We start from the raw sequence: 22,916 nt of genomic DNA on the forward strand, positions 1-22,916 counted from the left end.
CTGGAAGCCAGTTACCAGCAGTGTACCACAAGGATCAATGCTGGGTCCTCCGCTATTTGTGATTTTTATCAATGACTTGGAAGAGGGGGCTGAAGGGTGGGTTAGTAAATTTGCTGATGACACCAAGATCAGTGGAGTAGCAGATGAGGTGGAGAGCTCTTGTAGGCTACAAAGAGACATTGATAGGATGCAGAGCTGGGCAGAAAAGTGGCAGATGGAATCTAACCCTGCAAAGTATAAGGTGATTTATTTTGGTATGACAAACATGAATGTGGATTACAGGGTCAATGGCAGGGTTCTGAGGAATGTGGAGAAACAGAGAGATCTTGGGGTTCATAACCACAGATTTCTGAAGGTTGCCACTCAAGTGGGTAGAGCTGTGAAGGCTTATAGTGTGTCAGTATTTATTAACACAGGGTTTAAGAGTCGTGGGATAATGCTGCAACTATACAGGACCTTGGTGAGACCACATTTGGAATATTGTGTGCGCAGTTCTGGTCACCTCACTATGAGGAGGATGTGGAAGCATTGGAGAGTGCAGAGGACATTTACCAGGATGCTACCTGGTTTGGAGGGTAGGTCTTATGAGGAAAGGCTGAGGGAGCTGGGGCTTTTCTCTTTAGAGCGGAGGAGGATAAGGGGCAATTTAATAGAGGTTTATAAGATGAGGGGGATAGATAGAGTGGACATGCAGAGACTATTTCCTCGGATGGACGTAGCTGTTACTAGGAGAGCATAACTATAAAAGGTTCATGGTGGGAGATATAGGAGGGATGTCCGAGGTAGATTCTTTACTCAGTGGTTGGAGCGTGGAATGCACTGCCTGCTGCGATAGTGGAGTCAGACACTTTAGGAACTTTCAAGCGGTTATTGGATAGGCACATGGAGCACACCAGAATGACAGGGAGTGGGATAGCTTGATCTTGGGTTCAGACATAGCTTGGCACAACATCGAGGGCCAAAGGGCCTGTACTGTTCTATGTTCTATCAATTTCAGTCAGTATAGTTTGGCACGTGCAAGCTACAAGATTAATGTTTCCTTTGGTAGATCATGGATCAATGTTAAATTGGAGTAATATGATTTTAAAGAACAATTGTCACATTGCAGTCTTCATGGTATGCGGTTATGTAATTTATATTTAGTGGAAAAGCTTGGATTTAGAAAACCTAGGATTTTATGATTCTGTAATCTCCCAACTATTCCGTTGCAGAGGTTATAAACATGTGAAAGATAAACATTTGAGACATTTTTTAAATTTTGATTTTCCCCATAAATTCATGGATTTTATATTGGTGAATCAACAAAAATGATCATCTAACAGATCTTTTCTATAAACAGAATCATCTATTGCTTTGCACCAAAATCAGTCCAGCACAACACATGTTGATGCCATGCTGAAATTCGCATTAATTTGCTAGATGCTTTTCAGTGCAAAAATCCCACAGAATTCTATGTTATTTCTTCCTCTAATCATCTTAAATGCTAGCTCAAGCTGCATCATGTTTGCTTCATTTTCTGGAAGGGGCTGGAAGCAATGCAGTTACTTGGTTCAGCTTCACAGTGACTCACGCAGAATCTCAAGAGTCATGTACATCATCCAAGCAATGCAAGTCCCCACTTTGATTTCTTGACGAACAGCAATGTTATGATTCCTAAGAAATTGATTCATTTAAGAAATTTGTAATCCGAGTGGATAGTATGAAACTTTGACTCAATGAGCTTTGACTTCAGAGTACCACAGAAAACAATTAGTATTTAGGAGAAACAAAGAAACTGGCTTAAAGGTAGAAATGATGAATGCAATGCCTCAAGGATCTGTGCTGGGACTGTGACCATCTCGAATTTGCATCACTTTGGGGGCAAAAATCAGGTGGCAGATTACTAGTTGAATGGCTGCAAATTGGGAGAGGGGAATGTGCAGCGAGACCTCGGTGTCTTTGTGCACCAGTTGCTGAAGGTAAGCATATAGGTACAGCAGGTAGTAAGAGGCAGCAAATGGTATGCTGGCCTTCATTACAAGTGGTTGAGTACAGAGCAGGGATGTTTGTTGCAATTATACATGGTCTCGATGAGGTCACACCTAGAATAGTGTGTGCAGTTTTGGTCTCCTTTTCTGAGGAAGGATGTTCTTGCTCTCGGAGTGCAGCAAACGTGTATCAGGCTGACTCCAGGGATGGCAGGACTAATGTGAGGAGATTGACTAGGTTAAGATTGTTTTCGCTGGAGTTCAGTTGAATGAGGGGTGTTCTCGTGGAAGCTTACAAAATTCTAACAGAATTAGACAGTGGATTCAGGGAGGATATTTCCAAAGGTGGGGGAGTCCCGAACGAGAATGTAAAGAACACAAGAAATCGGAGCAGGAGTAGGCCATCTAGCCCTTCGAGCCTGTCCCGCCATTCAATAAGATCATAGCTGATCTGAAGTGCCTCAGTTCCACTTTCCCGCTTTCTCCCCATAACCCTTAATCCCCTATCTACCCACGTCTTAAATATATTTAGCAAGGTAGCCTCCACCACTTCAACGGGCAGAGAATTCCAGAGATTCACCACCCTTTGAGTGAAGAAGTTCCTCCTCAACTCCGTTCTAAACTGCTCCCCCCTCACCTTGAGGCTGTGCCCTCTAGTCCTGCTGTCCTTTGAGCGGGAAGAACTTCTCCACCTCTACCCTATCCATCCCTTTCATCATCTTATATGTCTCAATGAGATCTCCCCTCATCCTTCTAAACTCTGAGTACAAGCCCAGTCTATTCAGCCTCTCCTCAGAGCTCACCCTCAACTCCAGTATCAGCCTCGTGAACCTCCTCTGCACTCCCTCCAAGACCAAAATATCCTTGCGCAAGTGCGGCGACCAAAACTGCACACAGTACTCCAGCTGTGGCCTCACCAGTGCTCTGTACAGTTGCAGCAAGGCCTCCCTACTTTTATATTCAATCCCCCTCGCCATGAAGGCCAACATCCCATTTGCCTTCCTGACCACCTGTCAGCTGGGTTTTTGCGACTCATGCCCAAGGACCCCCAGGTCCCTCTGCACCGTAGCATGCTGCAGCTTCTTGCCCTGTAAGTAGTAGTTCTTCCTACCAAAGTGGATAACCTCACACTTGCCAACATTGTATTCCATCTGCCAGGTCCTCACCCACTCGCTCAGCCTATCTAGATCCCTCTGCAGACTTTCCACACCCTCCGCACAATTTGCCGTTCCATATATCTTTGTGTCATCAGCAAATTTCGACACCTTACACTCAGCTCCCTCCTCCAGATCATCTATATAAATGGTAAATAGCTGAGGCCCCAGCACTGATCCCTGGGGCACTCCACTAGTCACCAACCGCCAATCCGAATAGCACCCATTGACACCCACTCTCTGCCTCCTATTTGACAGCCAATCCCCTATCCACGCTAACACCTTACCCCCAACTCCATGAGGGGTCACAATCTGAGGATTTGGGGTAGACCATTTAGGACGAAAGGTGAGGAGACATTTCTTCACCCAAAGAGTGATGAGCCTGTGGAATTCATTGCCACAGGAGGGTGTTGATGTCAAAACATTGAATGTATTCAACAGGCTGCTAGATATAGCACTTGGGGCTAATAGAATCAAAGGATGGGGAGAAAGCAGTATTATATACTGAGATGGACAATCAGCCATGATCACAATGAATGGCAGAGCAGACTCAAAAGGACCTAATGGCCTCTCCTCTTATCTTCTGTGTTTCTATCAGATTACTTGGATTCAGAAACAACATGTCAAACAATCAGGTGATAAAATCCACAAGGTAATTGAAACCCAAAGAAACCACTCACTCAAATTTCAGAATGATTTGGACAAGTGGGCAGAACAAGGCAGACAAAGCTTAGAGCATGCATCTGTAAAGTTCTCTGCATAAGAAAAAAATCAATAAAGTGAGCACTCTATTGGAAAAACTAAGAATGAAGCAGATAATGACGTAGAATTCAGGATTGCTTCAACAGTAAATGTGTTCAACTAATTCCGGGCAGCACTCAAAACTGTCAATAGGGTTTTTAAACTACATTACTGAAGAGTAACCAATTCCAAAGGAGGAAGGGATCATACTGTACATGGCTCTGGTCAAATTGCACCTTGAAAACTGCACATAGTTCTGATCAAGGTGAAGTGCAAGAAAGAGACAAGGGAATGATCCCATGTTGGTTCACCAACCTCCTAGTTTACATAACTATAATTTCTCCACTGAGTCCATAAATACATTTGATACAGAAACCTCAAGTACAATTACCAACTGAAACAACCAACCAGCTGGACTGTTATAAAGCTATAATATGGTTGTCCTCCAAAATAGTAAAAATTGAAGAATGTGCAAACTGTATCTCAAGAAAAATGCAACTCAATTTAACTGGCTGGGTAGTATAGTGAATCAAGCGCATGGTACTTTGACCTCTGGAACCCAGGTTCAAATGAAGCCTCGCCACTTGCAACAGGAGTATAAAGTGGATTTCTAAAGTGACTCAAACTTTTGAGCATAGCTTTGTTTTTCTTGAAAAACATTTTCAAAATTCAACAACTGGGCAAGATTAGAATGGTCAAGAAATGACACTTCAGGTTAAATGGCACAGCTTTCTGCTCATGTAGACTGATTTTAGCATATAACAGTGGGTAGGTTGGATAAGCATATACACATCCAGTTAACTTGCACTGTTTACATATAATTTTCCTAATAGGGCTGTTGATTGCAGTTGTTAAAACAGTATTGAAAAAGTCTAAACAAAACTGAATCTATTTCATTAATGCACATGATATTATTGAATAATTAAACTGAATTTGTATAATTTCTAATCTTTTTGAAACTAAGATCAGACATTAGATAGTTAGTGGGAATGGAATTAGCATTAGAATTGCTCCACATTTTTGCACTGTTCTATGTCAAATCTCTAGCCTCTTTTCCCAAAAGGTGAACGCACAATATCCAAAATTCTGTCAAGAAAGTAGAAGTTAATTCCAACTACTTTAAAGTACCAAAACAGTATTTTCCAGAATATGAAACAGAACTAGATAATGCCTGTATCTCAAGCATCACCTTCAGCAGTTGCACCTGTGGAGGCCACTGCAGCTCACCCCTAGTGAGAATGGAAAAAGACCACCTTTGAAATCAAACTTATGATGGATCACAGGGAAGGTGCAAAAGGAAATAAAAAAATCCTACGGAAAACCCAAAAACTCCACAAGTCTGCCATACTCTAATATCACATCCTTGAGCCACAATCTGAGATAAAGGACAGTTCATAGTAGACCTACAACCAATATTATTTAGCTAGAGGGACAAACACACAATGATTTGACTGTTCTCCTATATACCAGCAAAGACCTTCTGGAGTCCAAATCAGAGCAGAAGAGATTAAACCAGCACAGACATGCTGATAAGAAATTCTGAACAGCCAGACCAAAGAAGCAAATCCTTTAGATTTGATAATCCCAGTAGGAAAGTATCAGTTGTGGAAGGTCTAGAGACAATATCTACTTTGTGCAAACACGAACATCCCAAAATTCCAAGTCAAGAGGCTCCCTGATTCCATGTTAGCATCTTGAATGATGCTTTTTGCCCATGTATGATTAGAACCTTGGTTCTATCAGACTAGCCAGGACTTCGTTTGAACCATTAGTGTGGGTAAAGGCACCTGCAATACCAGAAAATGTATTTCTCTGCCAGCAAATACCTTTGTTACATGATACCAATTAGATCTATTTTAGAAAAATACTGTTCCCTTATTCTGGGGTAGGTGTTGAAACATACACACTTGCAACTTTGCACAAGAGCCATCTTAATACCAGCTTCAGCAAAGGTCTTTGTGCAAAAGCATGCTTGACCAGTACTACTGAGGCAGTCCTTCTGTGTTGAATGCATCAATAGTAAACTAGATCAGTAGTAAACTAAACTGCAAACTTAAAGCTGAAGAATTGCATAAAATCATAATGTTCAGATTTTGCTACAAGGTGACTTACTGGTATGAGCTTGTTGAGGCAAATGGTCTGTTTCTGTGTTGTAAATTCTCTTTATGTAACTAAGTCAACAGAAATAGCAAGGAACTTTAGAAAAGTCGCAACAAGGATGGCTTCTCAAGCATTAACTCTCTCATTCTCAAGGACAGCAGTCAGTTCTACAATTTTTCATTGGTAGAACAATAGTTGCTGTCAATAGAAAGAAAGAGGAGATGTGGGGGCGCGCAGGGTAGTTCCACTCTGGAACTTAGGGAAACAAAACTCACGACAAAAGGGACATGAAAAAGTTTTAAACGCCTGGCCCGTTTCTCCCTCAGCGACTTTTCCCCACTGGGCTTAAGGTACGTGGATGAAGAAGAAATAAGGCAGGCCAAGTGTACCAGTATCAGAACTTTAAAAAGAAAAATGCCAGTGTTCTGCAGCATTACTTTCAGTGGCAAATAAGAGAACAGGTGGACACACTACACTGATTGAACTTCTGTACTGTAATATGCTGCTGTATGAAAGAACTTCAAGAAAGCAAGAAACACAGCTTACCTTGTCATATTCACCATTCTTTATTTTCTCAGGTTTGCTTTGCTTTAATGGGCTTTTGACTTCTAACACCTGTTATAACAGAGGCGTAAAGACTTCAGCCAAAAATATCCTCAGTGCTATTCACTTTTGTCTGTACTCGGGTTCAGTAAAAAAAGATTGCTACATTAGAAAGTACTGGTCTTAAGATTTCCACTCACCCTGACTTTGAGTTACAATTTTCCCATCCTAATTCTACACTCTCTTTTGAGGTTTACCATCTAAGCTATGGACTTTTGCATATCTCTATGCTGTCAACTAGCTTCCTCTTCCCAGAAATGGAGCACTTCATTTTCTAGATTTTTTTCCCCCAATTGTTTCAACTACAAAGCAACATATTTTGCACTTTCAATGCCAATTTAAGACATTGATATAATTGGGATTCTCTGATTTAGAATGTCATATTTAATTGCTATAGTTACAGAAGGAAGTCCCTAGCTTATTATTTAGCATCCAAAATTTCAGACATGGACAGAATCTTGAATTTTTCTGGAAGTATTTTCTGGGCTTTCTTGACATGCTAGAATTTTGTGAAAAATATTGTCTGATGCAATGTTCTATATATGTTGCACATTGTTCATTAGAAAAGACTGGAAATCAATCAGGAAATGCACTATGAAGAATCAGTGTAGTAATTTATTATGAAAAGATCGTACATTATTACTTAAAATCTGTTGCTTTTCATTGTTTAATTGCAGCAGTAGCTAATACAGAACTTGGGTGGGTGGGAGGGAGGGAGGGAGTACTTGTGACTAGTTGCTGCTTTGTGTCCCAAAGACAGAAGTTAGCTTTGTGCCAATGCATGTGGGACACACTGGCTAACCCACTATTAGTACCATCGACAAATAGATATGGCAGATATGGCCAAACAAAACCTCATTTTTCATAAGCACCACCAGAACTTTTAGAAGTCAAAGATCATTCAGGTACACAAGTCCAGCAGTCCAGCATTTCCTCCCTCTGGATTTCATACTAACTTTTTGGAAAAGCTTACTTTGGAAAGAAGCAAAACTGCGCTATTACCCTTGAGCTTACTACAGGCATTCAATGGAGAAGCGGGCATCATTTATCAGAGATACTTTGCCCTAAGTATGATGTGGCGTTGCCAGCATTGGACTGGGACAGGCACAGTAAGCTCTCTCACAATGCCAGGTTATAGTCCAACAAGTTTATTTGTTAGCACGAGCTTTCGGAGCATGCTCCTTCATCAGCTAAGTGCAAGATTTGTGAACTCACCTGATGAAGGAGCAGCACTCTGAAAGCTTGTGCTACCAAATAAATTTGTTGGACTTTAACCTGGTGTTGAGAGACAACTTACTCCCCTAAGTACCAATTCATTTAAACCAGAAAAATATTTCTGCTGGACAACATAAGCCATATTTAAAATGATTTGTACAGTCAGAATCAGGTAAAGATGAATGGGGAGACGGAAAATTTGATGTTAGATGTATGTTGCAGAAATTATTATAATATTGCTCTTATAGAAATGAGCAATATTTATTCAAATCATTCATCACAAGTCATAGATGATAGATTAATTATGCCGAAAATCTCTGTCCTCGCTCACGGCTGGGATTGTCTGATACTGTTGATAGTGAACTGAGTTTTGGTTGGAACGCCAAATTCTCCAATTTCAGTTGGAGTAGGGTGACACAGACGGGATAGGAGAATCCCCCCACCCATAATCTCTTCAATGTATTAAGAATACACAATAGTGGTTATAGCTGAAAACATCCACCTTCACTTTGCTAAAAAGTCCCTTCACTAGGTACTGCATTGAATCTAAAACATGCCTAGGACACAAGATGATTAAAAACAATCACTGAATCTCGGGATTATCAGTATTGCCAGGATATTCACAACTTGTTTCATTTGAGCACACAACTTCTTGGTTTTGAAAAGCTGATCCAAGTCCATTTTCAATTTAAAAAAATAAAGTTTAAGCAAGTTGAAGCTCAACTGGCCAGATTATGTGAGAGCTTAAAAATAATGTCTAATACCAAGGCCACTTGTCATCACCTGCAATTGCTTGCAGCAATGTATTTATAGGTATGAATGGCAAAGTTCAGCTCTGCATTCCTACTTTTAGTGCAAAAAGATGCAACAAAATTATTACACTTTTGTATACCAAAGTTGAATATTTCCTTGGAATTTCACAAACTGTATTGTTTGGTTTTCATTATTCTTCATTTGGATTAGATGTACAAAATAGGATACTTGGCTTCCTTTTAAAAAGTAGAGAAAGGCGTTCAATCCAGAGAAAACAGTTTGAGTGGTCAAAAGGAAGAGAACCTCAGATAAAAATCACACGTTAAGAAACTCACAGCAAGACAGTTCCAAGGGATACGTTTGTTTAAAAAAAGCATTGCAGAATCAAATTTGCTCAAACCAAAATCAATATGGAACTTTGGAAGATAGGAACAAGTGGAAGCCATTAAGCCCATCGAGCGTACTCTACCATTCAATATGATCATGGCTGAACAGTCACTTCAATGCCTTTTATCCACACAATCCCCATAACCTTGAGTTATTATTAATCTAAACTTCAGATATATCCAATGACTGAGCTTCCATGGCTCTGTAGGATAAAAAATTCGAAGGATTCATAACACTGTATAAAGAAATTTCTCCACAAAGATATGCATGTTGGGTAGACTGGCTGTTCTAAATCTATCCTTAGGTGTCCAAGGATGTGTAGGTAAAGTGGATTAGCCATGGTGAATATGCAGGGTGGAGGTGAGTAAGGTGGGTTTGGCCTGGATACAATACTCTTAAGAGTCAGTGCAGACTTGGTGGGCAAATTGATCTCCTCCTGCACTACAGGGTTTCTACAGATTCTATGATCTTCGTTGTAAGTGGATTCCTCCTTATTTTGAAATTGTACCCCCCGGTCTAAACTCTCCAACTAAAGAAAACATCTTACCTGCATCTAATCTGTCTAGTCCTTTAAGTATTTTGTAGGTTTCAGTGAGATCACATATCGCTTTTTGAAACTCTGGAGAATATAGACCCAGTTACCTCAATCTCTCTTCATAAAGACAGTCCACCATCCCTTGAGCAAGTCTGTTGAGTCTTCACTGCATTCCCTCAATGGTGATAATGTCCTTTGAGGTAAGGGGACCAGAACTGCACACACCACTTCCATAACCACAGAATCATAGTGCAAAACAGGCCTTTCAGCCCATTGAGTCTGCAGTGACGCAAGAAACACCTGAACTTCCCCCTATATCCATCTACCATCACATAGCCCTTAACTTTCAATGTTATGATGTGCCAAGTGCTCATACAGGTACTTTTTAAAAGATGAGGCAACCTGCATCTACCATCCTCCCAGGCAGTGCATTCCAGACTGTCACCACCCTCTGGATAAAAATGTTCTACACAATTGAAGCAAGACCTCACTACTCCTGTATCAAATTCTTTGGCGATAAGGCCAACACTCCATTAGCCTTCCTAGGTATATTTTCCAATATCCCATTGCACCTGAACTCAGTAACTTATGGACAAGGACACCCAAGTCCTTTGTACATCTACATTTTCTAATTTCTTACCATTTAGGAAATACTCTGCAAATCTGTTCCTCTACCAAAGTGAATAACCTCTTATTTTTCCACATTATATTCCATCTGTCATGCTTTTGCCCACTCTCCACTAGACCCAGCATGGAATATAATTGCACAGAAACAAATGGCAAGTCATCACACTTCAACATTAAAATAGAGGTACAAGGCTAAATTAATAGGTTAGGACTGAAACATGAAGAACATATTTAAAAGGTGCCACACTCCATGAGCCAACTGGATAAGGCAACAGTATTTGTTCACTCCTGCTCACAACCATCTTGTTCAGACCATGGGCAAGATAAGAATAGATATTTCCTTTCGAGGAAAGGGAGAAGAATAATCGCACAAGTCACTACCACCTTTTAGAAATCCATTGTAGAAGTGTCATTGCTGCCAATTTGGGACAAGTTTAATTTTCATGTCAAATTTACAACTTGAATTTACATAGCACCTTTAATGTAAGAAAACACCCTGAAATGTTTGACAGAGACAAATAAAATGACCAAGTCAAATGGGTTACGATGAGCAAGGGTGACCAAAATCTTGTTTGAGTTGGTTTTCATAGCAGTTCATAAATGGAAAGAGATATGTAGCAACTTAGAGGGGGAGATTGATAGCATGCAACATTGACTGCTGCAGGCAGGAAGTTACTGAATTTAAAAAGTGGGGCAGGGAGAAGAGAGAATAGGATTGAAATCGCTGAGGTGAGTCACTGCTTCACTGTTTACTACAAAGGTGGGAGATTCAAGAAGAAAAACTTAGGATGCAGCAATAGTGAAGGAGCAATTTTAAACTAGGTTAAAGCAACTAAGATTCCCAAAGTAATGGGAAAGGGGAAAACCAAGTTCTACTTTAAGAACCATGTCACCGAGACAGCTGAAACAAGATGGGCAGTTGCAACTATGACTAGGCTTCAGTGAAGTGCCTGAGTCAACTCATATAGAGACAACTTTCAAAGCCATGCTATCAACTAAGGTCATAGGTGATGAAAATCTTGTCCAAAAGTTAAGACATTCTGGAAATAAATGCAGACTAGGCAGGAATGATAATCTAATGCAATATCTGGGGGTGAGAGTGGTGAGATTAGCTTCTGGCTGGCAGGGGCATTTGAGGTTACAAATTCAGGATCAGTGAAGGGTGCCTCAAAGAGTCTTTCAAAGGATGTAAATCATAACCAGGTTGATTAAAATATTTTACTAATGAACAGGCACTACAAGTAGTGATTTACTCACAGGATGACCAACAGTACTGAATAAGATACATATTCATGAATTATTGCAATATGAATTATAACTTACGATCAGTGTGCAACAAGCTAGATTTATAGCAGGTGACTAACAATGCAAAATTTCAAAGACCCTGATGATTTTAACAAAGATTTTGGATTCAATTTTCTTGAAGTAATCTGTGCAGGGCTGTTTGCAGTTTATTGCATGTTTTTTTCTCATACCTGGTTATTGCTGTTGTTAGCTTTTAGTATTGGAGGTGCTTCATTTCTGGGTGGAGAAGAACTGCTACTGTTCTCACTGTCACTCCCATCACTCAAACTCATTCTGTAATAAAGAAAAGAAAGGTTAAGCACAAACAGCCACATAGAGGTGCAGGAAATCCTTATATGGACATGGATGTGCTAGATTAACTTTACAGCTTAAAATGTGTCTTTGCTAAATGTTAATCATTTTCACTGATTCAATATTATTTCTCTCCTCCCCACCGTATGCACAACATTATTTCTTCATAAAAAGGATGAATATGTTTTTAAGTCTCTTTTTGTTAATTGCATTTCTTCAGATTAACCTCTGAGATAACTCTCAAGGAAAGATACCAATTAAATGGTTGGGGAAAGGGCAGGGAGAATGGCACTAAACCATGATGCTCATTTACAGAGCTGGTGCAGCTACGCTAGACCAAACTCTTCTCCAGTATTTTCTGATCATGAAATAAAACGACTTTGTAGTGCATGAGGACCATGTGAGCAGACTCTCTTCAACCTTTTTATACAGGAAACACGCCAGTTTTGTTGTTTTTCCTGTAACTCTGATGGTCATCCCAGTTTCATAATCTAAATCCACATTGTGCAATGGTATTGAAGTTACCTGAACGAGGAGACTATGAAAAGTAAAATAACTTCTTAATTGAAACAAAAGCAAAATATTGCAGAGGCTGGAAATCTGAAATAAAAATCAGAAAATGCTGCAAGGTGGTCTGACAGTATTTGGAGGAGAGAAAGAGTTAACGGAATGACTCTTCATCCTTCAGTTCTGAAGGAGGATCATCACAACCTAAAACATTAACACTGTTTCACTCCTCAGATGCTGTTTGATTTTCTAATTGGGTTGAGTCAGATCTAATTGGATTGGATCTGATCTACTTCATAGAATCACAGATTTGTTATGGTGCAGGAGGCAACGATTTGGTCCATCATGGCTGCACCAGCTCTGTAAATGAGCATCATGAATTAGTGCCGTTCCCTCTGCCCTGTTCGAATATACTGCGCATTCACGTAATCACCTAATGCCTTCTGGAATGCCTTGATTGAACCTGCAACAACCACACTTCCAGGAAGTGCACGACAGACCTGAAAGTTTTTTTCTCACATCACATTTGCTTCTTTTGCAATGCGCTCTCGGTCTTGACTTGAAGAACGGAAACAGTTTCTCCCCATCTATTCTGTCCAACCCTCTTCATGATTTCAAACATCTCTATCAAATCTCTTCTTACCCTTTCTCTGTCCAAGGAAAACAGTCTTAATCTCTCCAATCTGCCCTCACAATTGAAGTTTCTCATCCCTGGAACCATTGTTGTAAACCTTTTGTAGTCGCATGCTTCCTGTAGTATAAAACTTAGGACTGTATATAATGCTCAAGCTGAGGTCTAACTCGTGTCTTGAAGAACTAGAGCATAACCTCCTTTAGAAGAGAGGCAGCGAGTAGTGCACACATATGCATAAATTAGCACTTAACATGAAAATAATAACAAAGCAGCCAAGGGCAACAGGTTTTACATCAAAACTAGTAATATAGGATTGTTCATACAGATCTAGTCACATGGGAAAGATTGAGTAAGTGCAACAAGAAGATAGCAAATTAAACAAAAATCTATTCAAGTGGAGAAAATGTTGGATGTCATGTTTCTAAGAATCTAAATATTTGAATCCAGTCTATATTTGTGTAGCAATTTTACTGACAAACCGGCAAAAGACACACCACAGTACTTCTTGAGATTTTTCTCTTTTCTATTTATGTACCTTAATTTCCCTCCCATGAATCACTCATTGATATTTCCGCAGAGAAACAAACACAGACTTGGTAAATGAGATAGGGCGAGAGGTCAGGTGTTTCGCGTGTTCATAGAATCCCTACGGTGCAGAAGGAGGCCATTTAACCCATTGAGTCTGCACTGACAACAATCCCACCCAGGTCCTATCTCCGTAACCCCATATATTTACCCTGCTATTCACCCTGACACTAATGGACAATTTCACATGGCTAATTCGCGTAACTCGCACATCTTTGGATTGTGGGAGGTAACCAGAGCAGGTGGAGGAAACCCATGCAGACACAGGGAGAATGTGCAAACTCCACACAGCCAGTGACCCAAGCCAGGAATCGAATCCACATCCCTGGGTGTTGGTGCAGACTCAAATGGACTGAAAGGCCTTTTCTGCACTATGATCATATAACAGGGATTGCTGTCTGGTATTGTAGTTACCTGTGTCTGAAGAGTGGCAACCTTACAAATGACTTGTTCTACATTTAGCTTTCAGAGTAATGATAAAAAAGTCTATCGTTAATATTTATGTATATGCACACCACAGTAAAGAGAGCTATAATCAGATATTTTATGCATTATTGCATCACTCCAAGAGCTACAAAGTTATTTCAAATCAACTTTCAAACTACAGTGTGGAAAATAACATTACAGCAAACAATGTGGAGACTCACTTTGTCTCTTACGTTAGCAAAGCATCATGTCATGGCAACATATATTAAATATAGCTTCTGACTATTTTATTTGGTTAAGAAATTCTTATCAGTGAACCTGCCTTCATTTCAAAGTACATGGGAAAAAAAGTACAGGCTCACCTGCATCACTACTGTACCATGTTATTGCAGGTATTAAACAAGTCACGTTCAAGAATACACATTCATTTGATGTAGCAGGCTTATATTTACGTAGCTAAAGGGCTACAAACACATCCAGGAAGCAATAATGTGCATGAGCATTCATTGCACCTTGCCCATGATCTTCAACTAAACAGGGGATCATGCCTTGTTTAAACTAAAGATGACTATGGATATTTGCTTTGACAGTTACCACTGAATAAAATATAGTCAGCATAATTACTAGAAATAATCAATTTTTAGGTTTTAGGTTTCAAAGACAACTTTCTCTAATTCATACACTGTGTAGTTAACAGTGCTAAATATAATTAAGGCTTTTAACACAATTGAATGTGAACACAGCTGATGGACAATGCCAAAAAATAGATATCTATTTAAACCTTGCTTAAATTACCTTCTTCCACAATGAGTATTTAATGATCTCTCTACATCAGACATGCTTCCATTCTCATTTTCATCTGATTCATTGCCTTCAGAATGGAGGTCCTCCATTATAGATCTCAGTGGACCTGTTCAAAAACAAAGGTAAGGAACATTACAGAATGGTTACAGCACAGGAGGCGGCTATTTGGATCATAGCAGATGGACTCCATGGAGAAGCCAAAATTATTTTACTATTGAAGAAATTACATTGCAATTATGTCTAGTTCTTAAATATTCCCTTCCACAGGGATCAACATTTAGGAAATGAAGGACAGGGATGTTGGTCAATTTATTCTTTCTTATTATTTATTCTTGCACAGTACGTGGATGTCACTTGTAAGGCCGGAATGCATTGTTCCGAGGCAATTAGGGATGGGCAGACTTACATACCATTTGCGAAGCAGTTAAGAATCAACAACACTGCTGTGGGTCTGGAGCCATATGTGGGCCAGACCAAGTACAGATGGCAGATCTTTTTGCCCTAAAGGATTAGATGGGCTTTTATGACAAATCAGCAATTGTTCTAATGAGTATTATTGACTAGCTTTTCAATTATTAAAAATGTTTATTAGTGTCATGTAGGCTTACAAGTAGTTACGTGAGAATCCCCTGCAGAAATTCCAGCACCTGTTCGGATACATTGAGAGAGAATTTAGCATGGCCAATGCACCTAGCCAGCATATCTTTCTGACTGTGGGAGAATTTCACACCTGGGTTCCTGAATTACTAGTCTCATGACATTAGCAGTACACCTCTGTCTTCCCCCTTCCTCTTCTATGGTTCATCTAACCAAATGGAACAATAACAACTGCAGCTCTGATCCCAGTTAATTCAGCACCTAGTGGGGATATGAACATAGTCTTGGGAACACTTGACCCATGAGGGAAATTGGAAAACTAAAAAAATGAAACAATATAAATTCTCAGGTTTTCGGCATTACACATCATACAACTAATCACTTGGATGCACACCATGGATTTGTTTTATGCCAGTTGTTCCTTTTAGATTGAATTTAAAAGTCAGCCTGATTTTGATTAACCTAGAGGCAGATACATGAAAACTTGGGATCCTTGAAATAATAAGTAATTTTTATGTACATTTACTGCAGTTCAAGCAACAAGAATTCATAATTTCAGTGCCTAAAGAGAAATCATTTTGTATCTTCTCACAGCAGTAGTGGAGGATTAAGAAGGCCAAATGACTGAACAAATGTGTTATGCATAGGCCCATTGCTAGGCACAGAAGATAAATCTGGTTAGAAGAGGAGAGTTCAGAACTGAATCCAAATATGAATTGACAACAAGATTTGTTTTGTATCTGGTTTCAATTCTAAGCTGGTAGCACACAGAGTCAAAATGTGTTGACTTAACATATACAAGCACGAGCAAGTCATATAGACAAAAAATGGTACAGTGGGACGGAGGTTTATGTGGCATCCTTCAGATCAAGTATTAGCGGACAAAGATCCCTTGGCACTACACAGATGCAGGTAGATCTGTGTCCTGGACAGTGCAACCAAAATAGACCACCTTATTAATGAGCGTGGCTGCAAATGGAATCCATTGTGAGCAGGTGTGTGCAAAAGTTGAGAAATTGGTGCAGAAGGGAAAGGAGGCTTTGCTTTTTCCCTCTAAACTTGGTGTGGTTCATAAAAACTCAAGCCTGAGCGTCAGTTTTTTTTGTGCACTTAGTATAGGGGAATATGCAGAAAAAAAATTACAAACTAAAAATAAATGTCAAGAGTATAATCTAGGATTGCCATGATCTTATTGAATGGCAAAGCACACTCACGAGGCCAAATGGCCTACTCCTGCTTCTAATTCAGATGCTTGCAGGTAGAGCAAGTGTGCTAAGACTGTAGCACATGGGAGTTTGTGGATAGCAACTCCCAAACAAACACATCTGCTGTAGATATCTCCATTTTCAATCTCACCAGCTCAGAGTCAAAAGCTGAGGTGCAAAGAGGAAAGCTCTGATAAAAGGGAAAAGGAGAAGTATCTACCCAATTAACTCCCCCTGGAGGCCGGAGGATAAGATGATTGGTATGACCAATAGTGTGCACAGTAAGGGAGCCCAGGTGGGATAGAGAACAAGGCTCCATAGGAACTGATCCTCACCAACTGTACAATGTATTTGCTATCTATAATTAAAATCACAGGAAGGACAGCCAGAATACAGACTGTGAAACCTTGGAGCCAAAAGCTTTGCAAACTTGGTAGAAAATGCTTAATGTGATATTTGCAGGGATTCAATAATCTGGGAATGGATAGCATCTTTTGCAACCATATTTGAGAGCTTGACATTGTATGGTGTATCCAAATGATGGTGCCTTGTTACAAAAGCAATGAAACGCATGAACTTCAAGTATGATTCAACCCAATTGGTCCAATTCATTGTGTCACATTTTCTTTTCGCCATGCACTCTTGCTTATCCATCTAAATTTCCCTGCAAGATTCCATGCAAGAGCAACCCAAGTTGAACTGTCCTAAAACTATCCCCTTAATCCCTCTTTAAAGCCCTATTCCATTTTTGTTTCTCTACAATATTGGATGAGAGTTCATAAAAAATAAAAAGCTATCAAGCGGCAGCCTAATGTGAAAATGGTGCCACCTTAAAGGAGTGGGATATCAGATCAGCAGTAGGATCTTTGTTTTAGTCAAAAGATTCAAGATACACTGATTTTAGCACATTATATAAAAAGTGACATTTCAGTTAGTATCACAGGAGTAAAACATTGATCACAGCCACCAGGTTTCTGATGAGATGTCCCTGAATTTGTAAAACTAATTGAAGAGCAATTTCTTCTGATAATCTGGCTAACATTCTTCTCAACCAATAACTAGTAAAGCAAACCACAACAATTAGTCATTTCCTGAACAGATATCTGCAAATTGGTTCCAACGTTTGTTGAGGATTCATGTAGTTTTAAAATGGCTAAATAGCTGCTCAATTCAGTCCCAAACATTAGCCATTTTCCCCATAACTGCCAATTCTCAAACACATGTCCAATTGCCCTTTGAATTTCCAAAGGAATCAGATACTTCTACTCTTCTAGCAGTTGTTCCAGATTATGCCAAACATCTGAAATCAATTCTCTTCCATTTTCCCAAGTGGAAAAATCAAAAAGTGGAAGACATCCAATAGCACGTATAAATACTGCAGGAGGTACACAAGATAAGAAATGAGTAGGCAAAAATGTGCAAATCCAAAAAAGGAGAGAATAACTGTCAAGGACTTGAAAGACATAGAAGCATTATAAGAAAGATGCCTGAAATGCCCGATAGCAGGACTAGAGGACACAGCCTCAAGATAAGGTGGGGCGGGGTGCAGTTTAGATCAGAGTTGAGGAGGAACTTCTTCACTCAAAGGGTGGTGAATCTCTGGAATTCTCTGCCCGTTGAAGTGGTGGAGGCTACCTCCCTAAATACATTTAAGTCCCAGGTAGATAGGTTTCTGATAGACAGAGGAATTAAGGGTCATGGGGAGAAAACGGGAAAGTGGAACTGATCTGCTTCAGATCAGCCATGATCTTATTGAATGGCGGGGCAGGCTTGAAGGGCTAGATGGCCTATTCCTGCTCCTATTTCTTATGTTCTTATGAAATGGAGGCTGTTGTGATTATAGCGACAACTTGATACTAAAATATGGCTGACCCCAGAGAATGGTAACAAGTATAACAGAGAACATAGTGCTCAGGAAAGATAAAAGTGAGCAATGAAAGGAGGTGCTTTGAACAGTTTTACATTTTCTATTATTCTTGAAAAAGGATTCTGCAGGTTGCACAATTAACCACTTCTGCTGGACATCTTTAAGTGTTCAAAAGATAAATTGATATTTGGGCCACGACTCAACTTCAAAACAAAACATTCAAAAATTCTTCACAGTATCCAAATAATTCAATTTAAAGCAATAAGCATTCAGGAGGGTAAAAAGAATGGTGAAAAGAATTGAGTTGCATGCCCCAAAGATGTGTTAGGAATGCTCCTGTCTCTGACAACGGAATAGGAAAAATATAAAATGTGTGTTAAAAGATGAAAATGACTGAACCATGACATGAAATATCAAGTACTGTACCAGCTTGCACTGAGTACAGTGTTAAGTTTTACTAATACATTGAAGCCCTGCTGCACTTGAGATGAACCACAAGACTAGTTTTCTGCATTAGAGGATTTGAGGACAGGAGGGGAAGTTTGAGAGTCAATTTTTTGTCTTGTTTACAGACGACATCAGGACGTACAGAAAATATATGAAACTGATAGTATTTTAAATCTTTACCTTGTCTGTTGTTTTGAGACGGAGTAAAACTTGAACTGGAATTTGAACTGGAACTGGAGCCAGCAGGACTTGGCTGTTGAGACTTGAACATAAAAGGCAGATCGAATTAATATTGTTACAGTGGCTACCCCCAAAACATTTAGTCAAAATAATTACCAATTAAAAATTATTCTAAGAGCAGATTTGTCTGCTGGAAATGTCATCTTGTACATTATTGTTCAGGTTCCCTTATGCTAAAATGTTTGCAGAACTAGGTTAAATCTGTTGATTTCTCTCCCTCAATTTAAAACATGAGGCAGCAAAACATCAAGCTCCAGGGCTGAGAGATAATAGGCACAGAAATAGAATCAAAATTCATGACTTGATGGACATGAATATTTTTGTGTGCAAGAATACTTAGAATAATTGTCCAATGGTTCATATTCCAGATAAAGACTTCAGTCTCTCCTCCACTCCAATTATCAACCAGTCTCTATTTCTTGTGTACTCCCAGCAGGTCTCATTTGTATTTCATAATTCATAATTTATGAATTTTCCTATTTAGTTTCAACAAAAACTTTAATCCTGCAGTTAATAATTGTTGCCAGAATCCCAAAAAATAAGTTTACAAAGTGGTTCAACACTTTGGTTTTGAATTTGTGTTGAAGGGGTAGGGGAGTTGATGCAGTTATTTAACATAATACAATGCAATTATGCAATATTTTAACAGAATAGAAACAGATAATTTGGTTCAACATGCCTGCGCTGGAGTATATGCTTTTTCTGCTTTTATATTGCTCTTCTGCTTTGCCAATTACAGGTGTTTATCAAAATCAATGCCTGAATATTGCACGTAATTGATTCCCATAACTTGATCGCAATAAGTACAGGAGGATCTTTGTGGAGTCCCTTGGTGTTAGTAACATTTTATCTGAAATTGTGAAATCCTTTAAAAGTATTAGAAATAATAGTCATAATAATGTAACAGAAAATGAATTAAACAGATCCTAGGTAAAAAAGCCTTCAGAACAAGCGATTCAAAAATTCCCTGATTTAGCGTACTAGAACCTAGGACAACATTTGCATTCCCCGACCTTCAAAGAAAGCAGCTTCCTGACCCTTGTTGCTGTACCAGTCCATTTGGTTTCACAGATATTTTGTTTTTGTGCACAGCATTAGGTAATTCTCAGCAGTTCTCCATTAGTAGGTCAGTAATGGAAATACCACCATGAAAACTGGACTATTTGACAAATGTGAGGTAGCAAATCAGTGTGGATAACTGAATCACGCTAAAAATGTGAGTTTTATGGCATTGAAACCAAAGCCATGAAGGAAAACCACTTACATGCAGACATCTTTGATGATCTTAACAGTTGCTTCTGCTCATAAATCAAGTAATTGTAGCATCCTAATGAGGAGGGTGATTTAGGGCCTGTAATTGCTTCACCCCACAATCCACACACCCCAGGAACAATTCATCTCAGTGAACTAGTGATAAGCATTACTGGGCAAGAGATATGTGTGTGTGTGTGTGTGTGTGTGTGTGTGTGTGTGTGTGTGTGTGTGTGTGTGTGTGTGTGTGGGGGGGGGGGGGGGGGGGGGGGGGAGACAAATAGTGGACGGAGGACAGGGCAAACAGATGAAAAGGTGAAACAAACATTAACTCCCTTAACTTTCATTGCTTAGAAGCAAAATCACTAAAATGTAGAAACACTAAATAATTGCAACCTTTCATATGCATATAATTCCATGTAATTCATCACTTTTAAAATAACAGGCAGAGCAAATAAGTTAATTTTTTGGAAGTAGGTTGGCATTGGAAGAAAAGATACATGACCCATACTGGCCACTTAACTGCAGGGACCAGATTTTTCCTTTAATCTGCAAAATTAGACACCCTGCATCATTTATGTAGTTTCAACTGACTGTATCAAAAAGGTGAATACGACCCAAGAAAACACTTGTTGTCACTGAAATGTTGAAAACTACCAAATGCTTTTTACGTGTTCCACATATTATGCAAACAAGCAAAGCAGTTAAAATGCGCAATGTGAAAAAACCCTCAGTAAATTACATCCAATTTTTGAGAAATCAAGGCCAAGATTATTAAGACGGAATGCAAAAACTCTCAAGGCAGATCTCAATGACTCCTCTGCTCACTTATGTGTGCACCTTAATTATATTGTGGAGAGTTCTCATGACTCTTCCACTTTCTTCATCTAATAAATATGCTTTTCTCCAGTAATCTCCTCAACATGTGCATGCAAGTCAATGTGTCCACATTTTGGTGGATGTTAATATGCAAATTTCAGTGTCTTGTAGCCTCATTTCTCCATTACCACTGCTTGCATCTCCATAATTCTGAATGATCCTTTCCTCCGCTTTCTCCAGTGGTTTCCTCACTACACATCTATACTGTTCACTTATAATCAACTATCAAGATTACTTTTTCTCTATTCGTCAACCAGTTTCTCTTTGGACACAAACTTACATTTTTATTTCTTGAACATCTTTCTTACTGTTTTGCTACATCTCTTGTCCATCTAACCTCTGTTTCCATAGTCTGCCAACTTCTTTCTGTCCCCACATTTGTAGAGTCTTTAATGCAGGAGAAGAAAGTCACTAAAAATTGGTTTGGAATCTGTTTTAACAAAGAAAAAGGTGATGGAGAGGCACAGGGGTTAAGAGAGGGATTTCTACAACACAGGATCCAGCTGGCTGCAGACATGGTCAACAATGGAAGAGCAACGAGAAGGAAGCAAACTTAAGTGTAGGAAATCAGCTTCAGATAAGCAGCTCACCAGGAGGGCATTGAAACATGTGAGCCTAGAATGGACAAATGCAACTATGAGGGATTCAGCAGAGATGGCTGACATAGGGACAGATTAACAGTGGAAGTGAATAATGGCCATGTGATTACTTCAAAATGTTAGGGTGGAATTCTCTTGTCTTGAGACTGAGTCCAGGAAAGGGGTGGGGGTGCACTGGAATGTGATCCACGATTAGAAAAAGAATATGGACCATCTAAGAATATGGTTCTCCAGGAACATTGAGGCTGGAGCCCCTCCAGGCATTGGATCTGGAAGGTCCACCTGCAGATTCATCCCCACTACTGTGGTGTTCCAGGATCCAGGGTTTCAGCCAACCTCTATCCCAAACTCCTGAGGCAGCCCCAGGCATTTAGGCAAGTCCCGACATTTGCATACCATCTTTTTCCAAACACATTTCATGGCAGTCAAACAAGATACAAATTAGTTTTACATAAGTGTCCAGCAGTTGGAGGGCCGAAGGGCCCGTTTCCTGTGCTGTACAGTTCAGTTTTTCCTGACCTTCAAGGTGGGTACTTGGGGGCATTCCACCCTTAGTATCTGATTGAATGAGATAAAAAGTCTGAAACAGCTTGCTACAATGTTCAGGGAGGAGGATAGTGGCAAGGCTGAAAAGTTTGAGAGGCAAAGAACAATATTTTCCAATGCTCATCATCTGAAACTGGACAGGTAGATTTAGAATATAGAAGCAGTGAAGAAAGATGCGGAATAGTTAAAGCTGGGTGTCATTAGTAAACATACAGAAGTGGCCCCAATGTTGTCAAGGGACAGCATGCACACAAAGGCAAGGAAAGGCAAGGAGGCAACAGAAAGCTTCCCGGGAACTCAGGCTGAGAGTCTGAGAGCAGACAGAAAAGCCAATACTGGATGCTCTAACAAAACAGGTAAGAATGCAATCAAACAAGGCATCCCCACTGATCTAAACAATACAGAAGAGGGTGATTTGGTGATCTGTACTGAAAGCTGCAGAGCATCACAGTTAGAATCCACCCATCTTTTTTCAACTTTGAGCTTGGAATGATTTCTCGTATACAGACGCTGACACAGCCTGCTCTTCAGAAAAATCGAGCATACTTTTCCATCTTCAGACACCCCTACAGAACCCTGCCCCTTTTGCTGACAAAGAGTATCTGCCCACTCACTGCATCAGCTTCATCCCTTCCCAAGTGAGCAAATTCC

The 22,916-nt window shown here is 39.7% G+C and overlaps 1 protein-coding gene across 2 annotated transcripts in view; it reads right to left on the reverse strand.

Annotated features, from left to right (window-relative positions):
• Window positions 1–22,916, reverse strand: part of mllt3 (MLLT3 super elongation complex subunit) — a 139,549-nt gene that overhangs the window by 12,813 nt on the left and 103,820 nt on the right. Inside the window, exons 6-9 of one of the 2 annotated variants that reach the window (XM_080188677.1) lie at window positions 18,931–19,012; window positions 14,626–14,740; window positions 11,558–11,660; window positions 6,509–6,577 (exon numbers count right to left, since the gene is read on the reverse strand). In XM_080188677.1, the coding sequence (XP_080044803.1) occupies window positions 6,509–6,577; window positions 11,558–11,660; window positions 14,626–14,740; window positions 18,931–19,012 (369 nt within the window). The remainder of the gene's footprint in view (window positions 1–6,508; window positions 6,578–11,557; window positions 11,661–14,625; window positions 14,741–18,930; window positions 19,013–22,916) is intronic. The other variant, XM_080188678.1, reaches the window with a different exon arrangement.

The sequence above is a fragment of the Carcharhinus amblyrhynchos genome, chromosome 5 (genome assembly GCF_965287045.1).
Source record: "Carcharhinus amblyrhynchos chromosome 5, sCarAmb.v2.hapA, whole genome shotgun sequence".
Classification (NCBI taxonomy): Eukaryota; Metazoa; Chordata; class Chondrichthyes; order Carcharhiniformes; family Carcharhinidae; genus Carcharhinus; species Carcharhinus amblyrhynchos.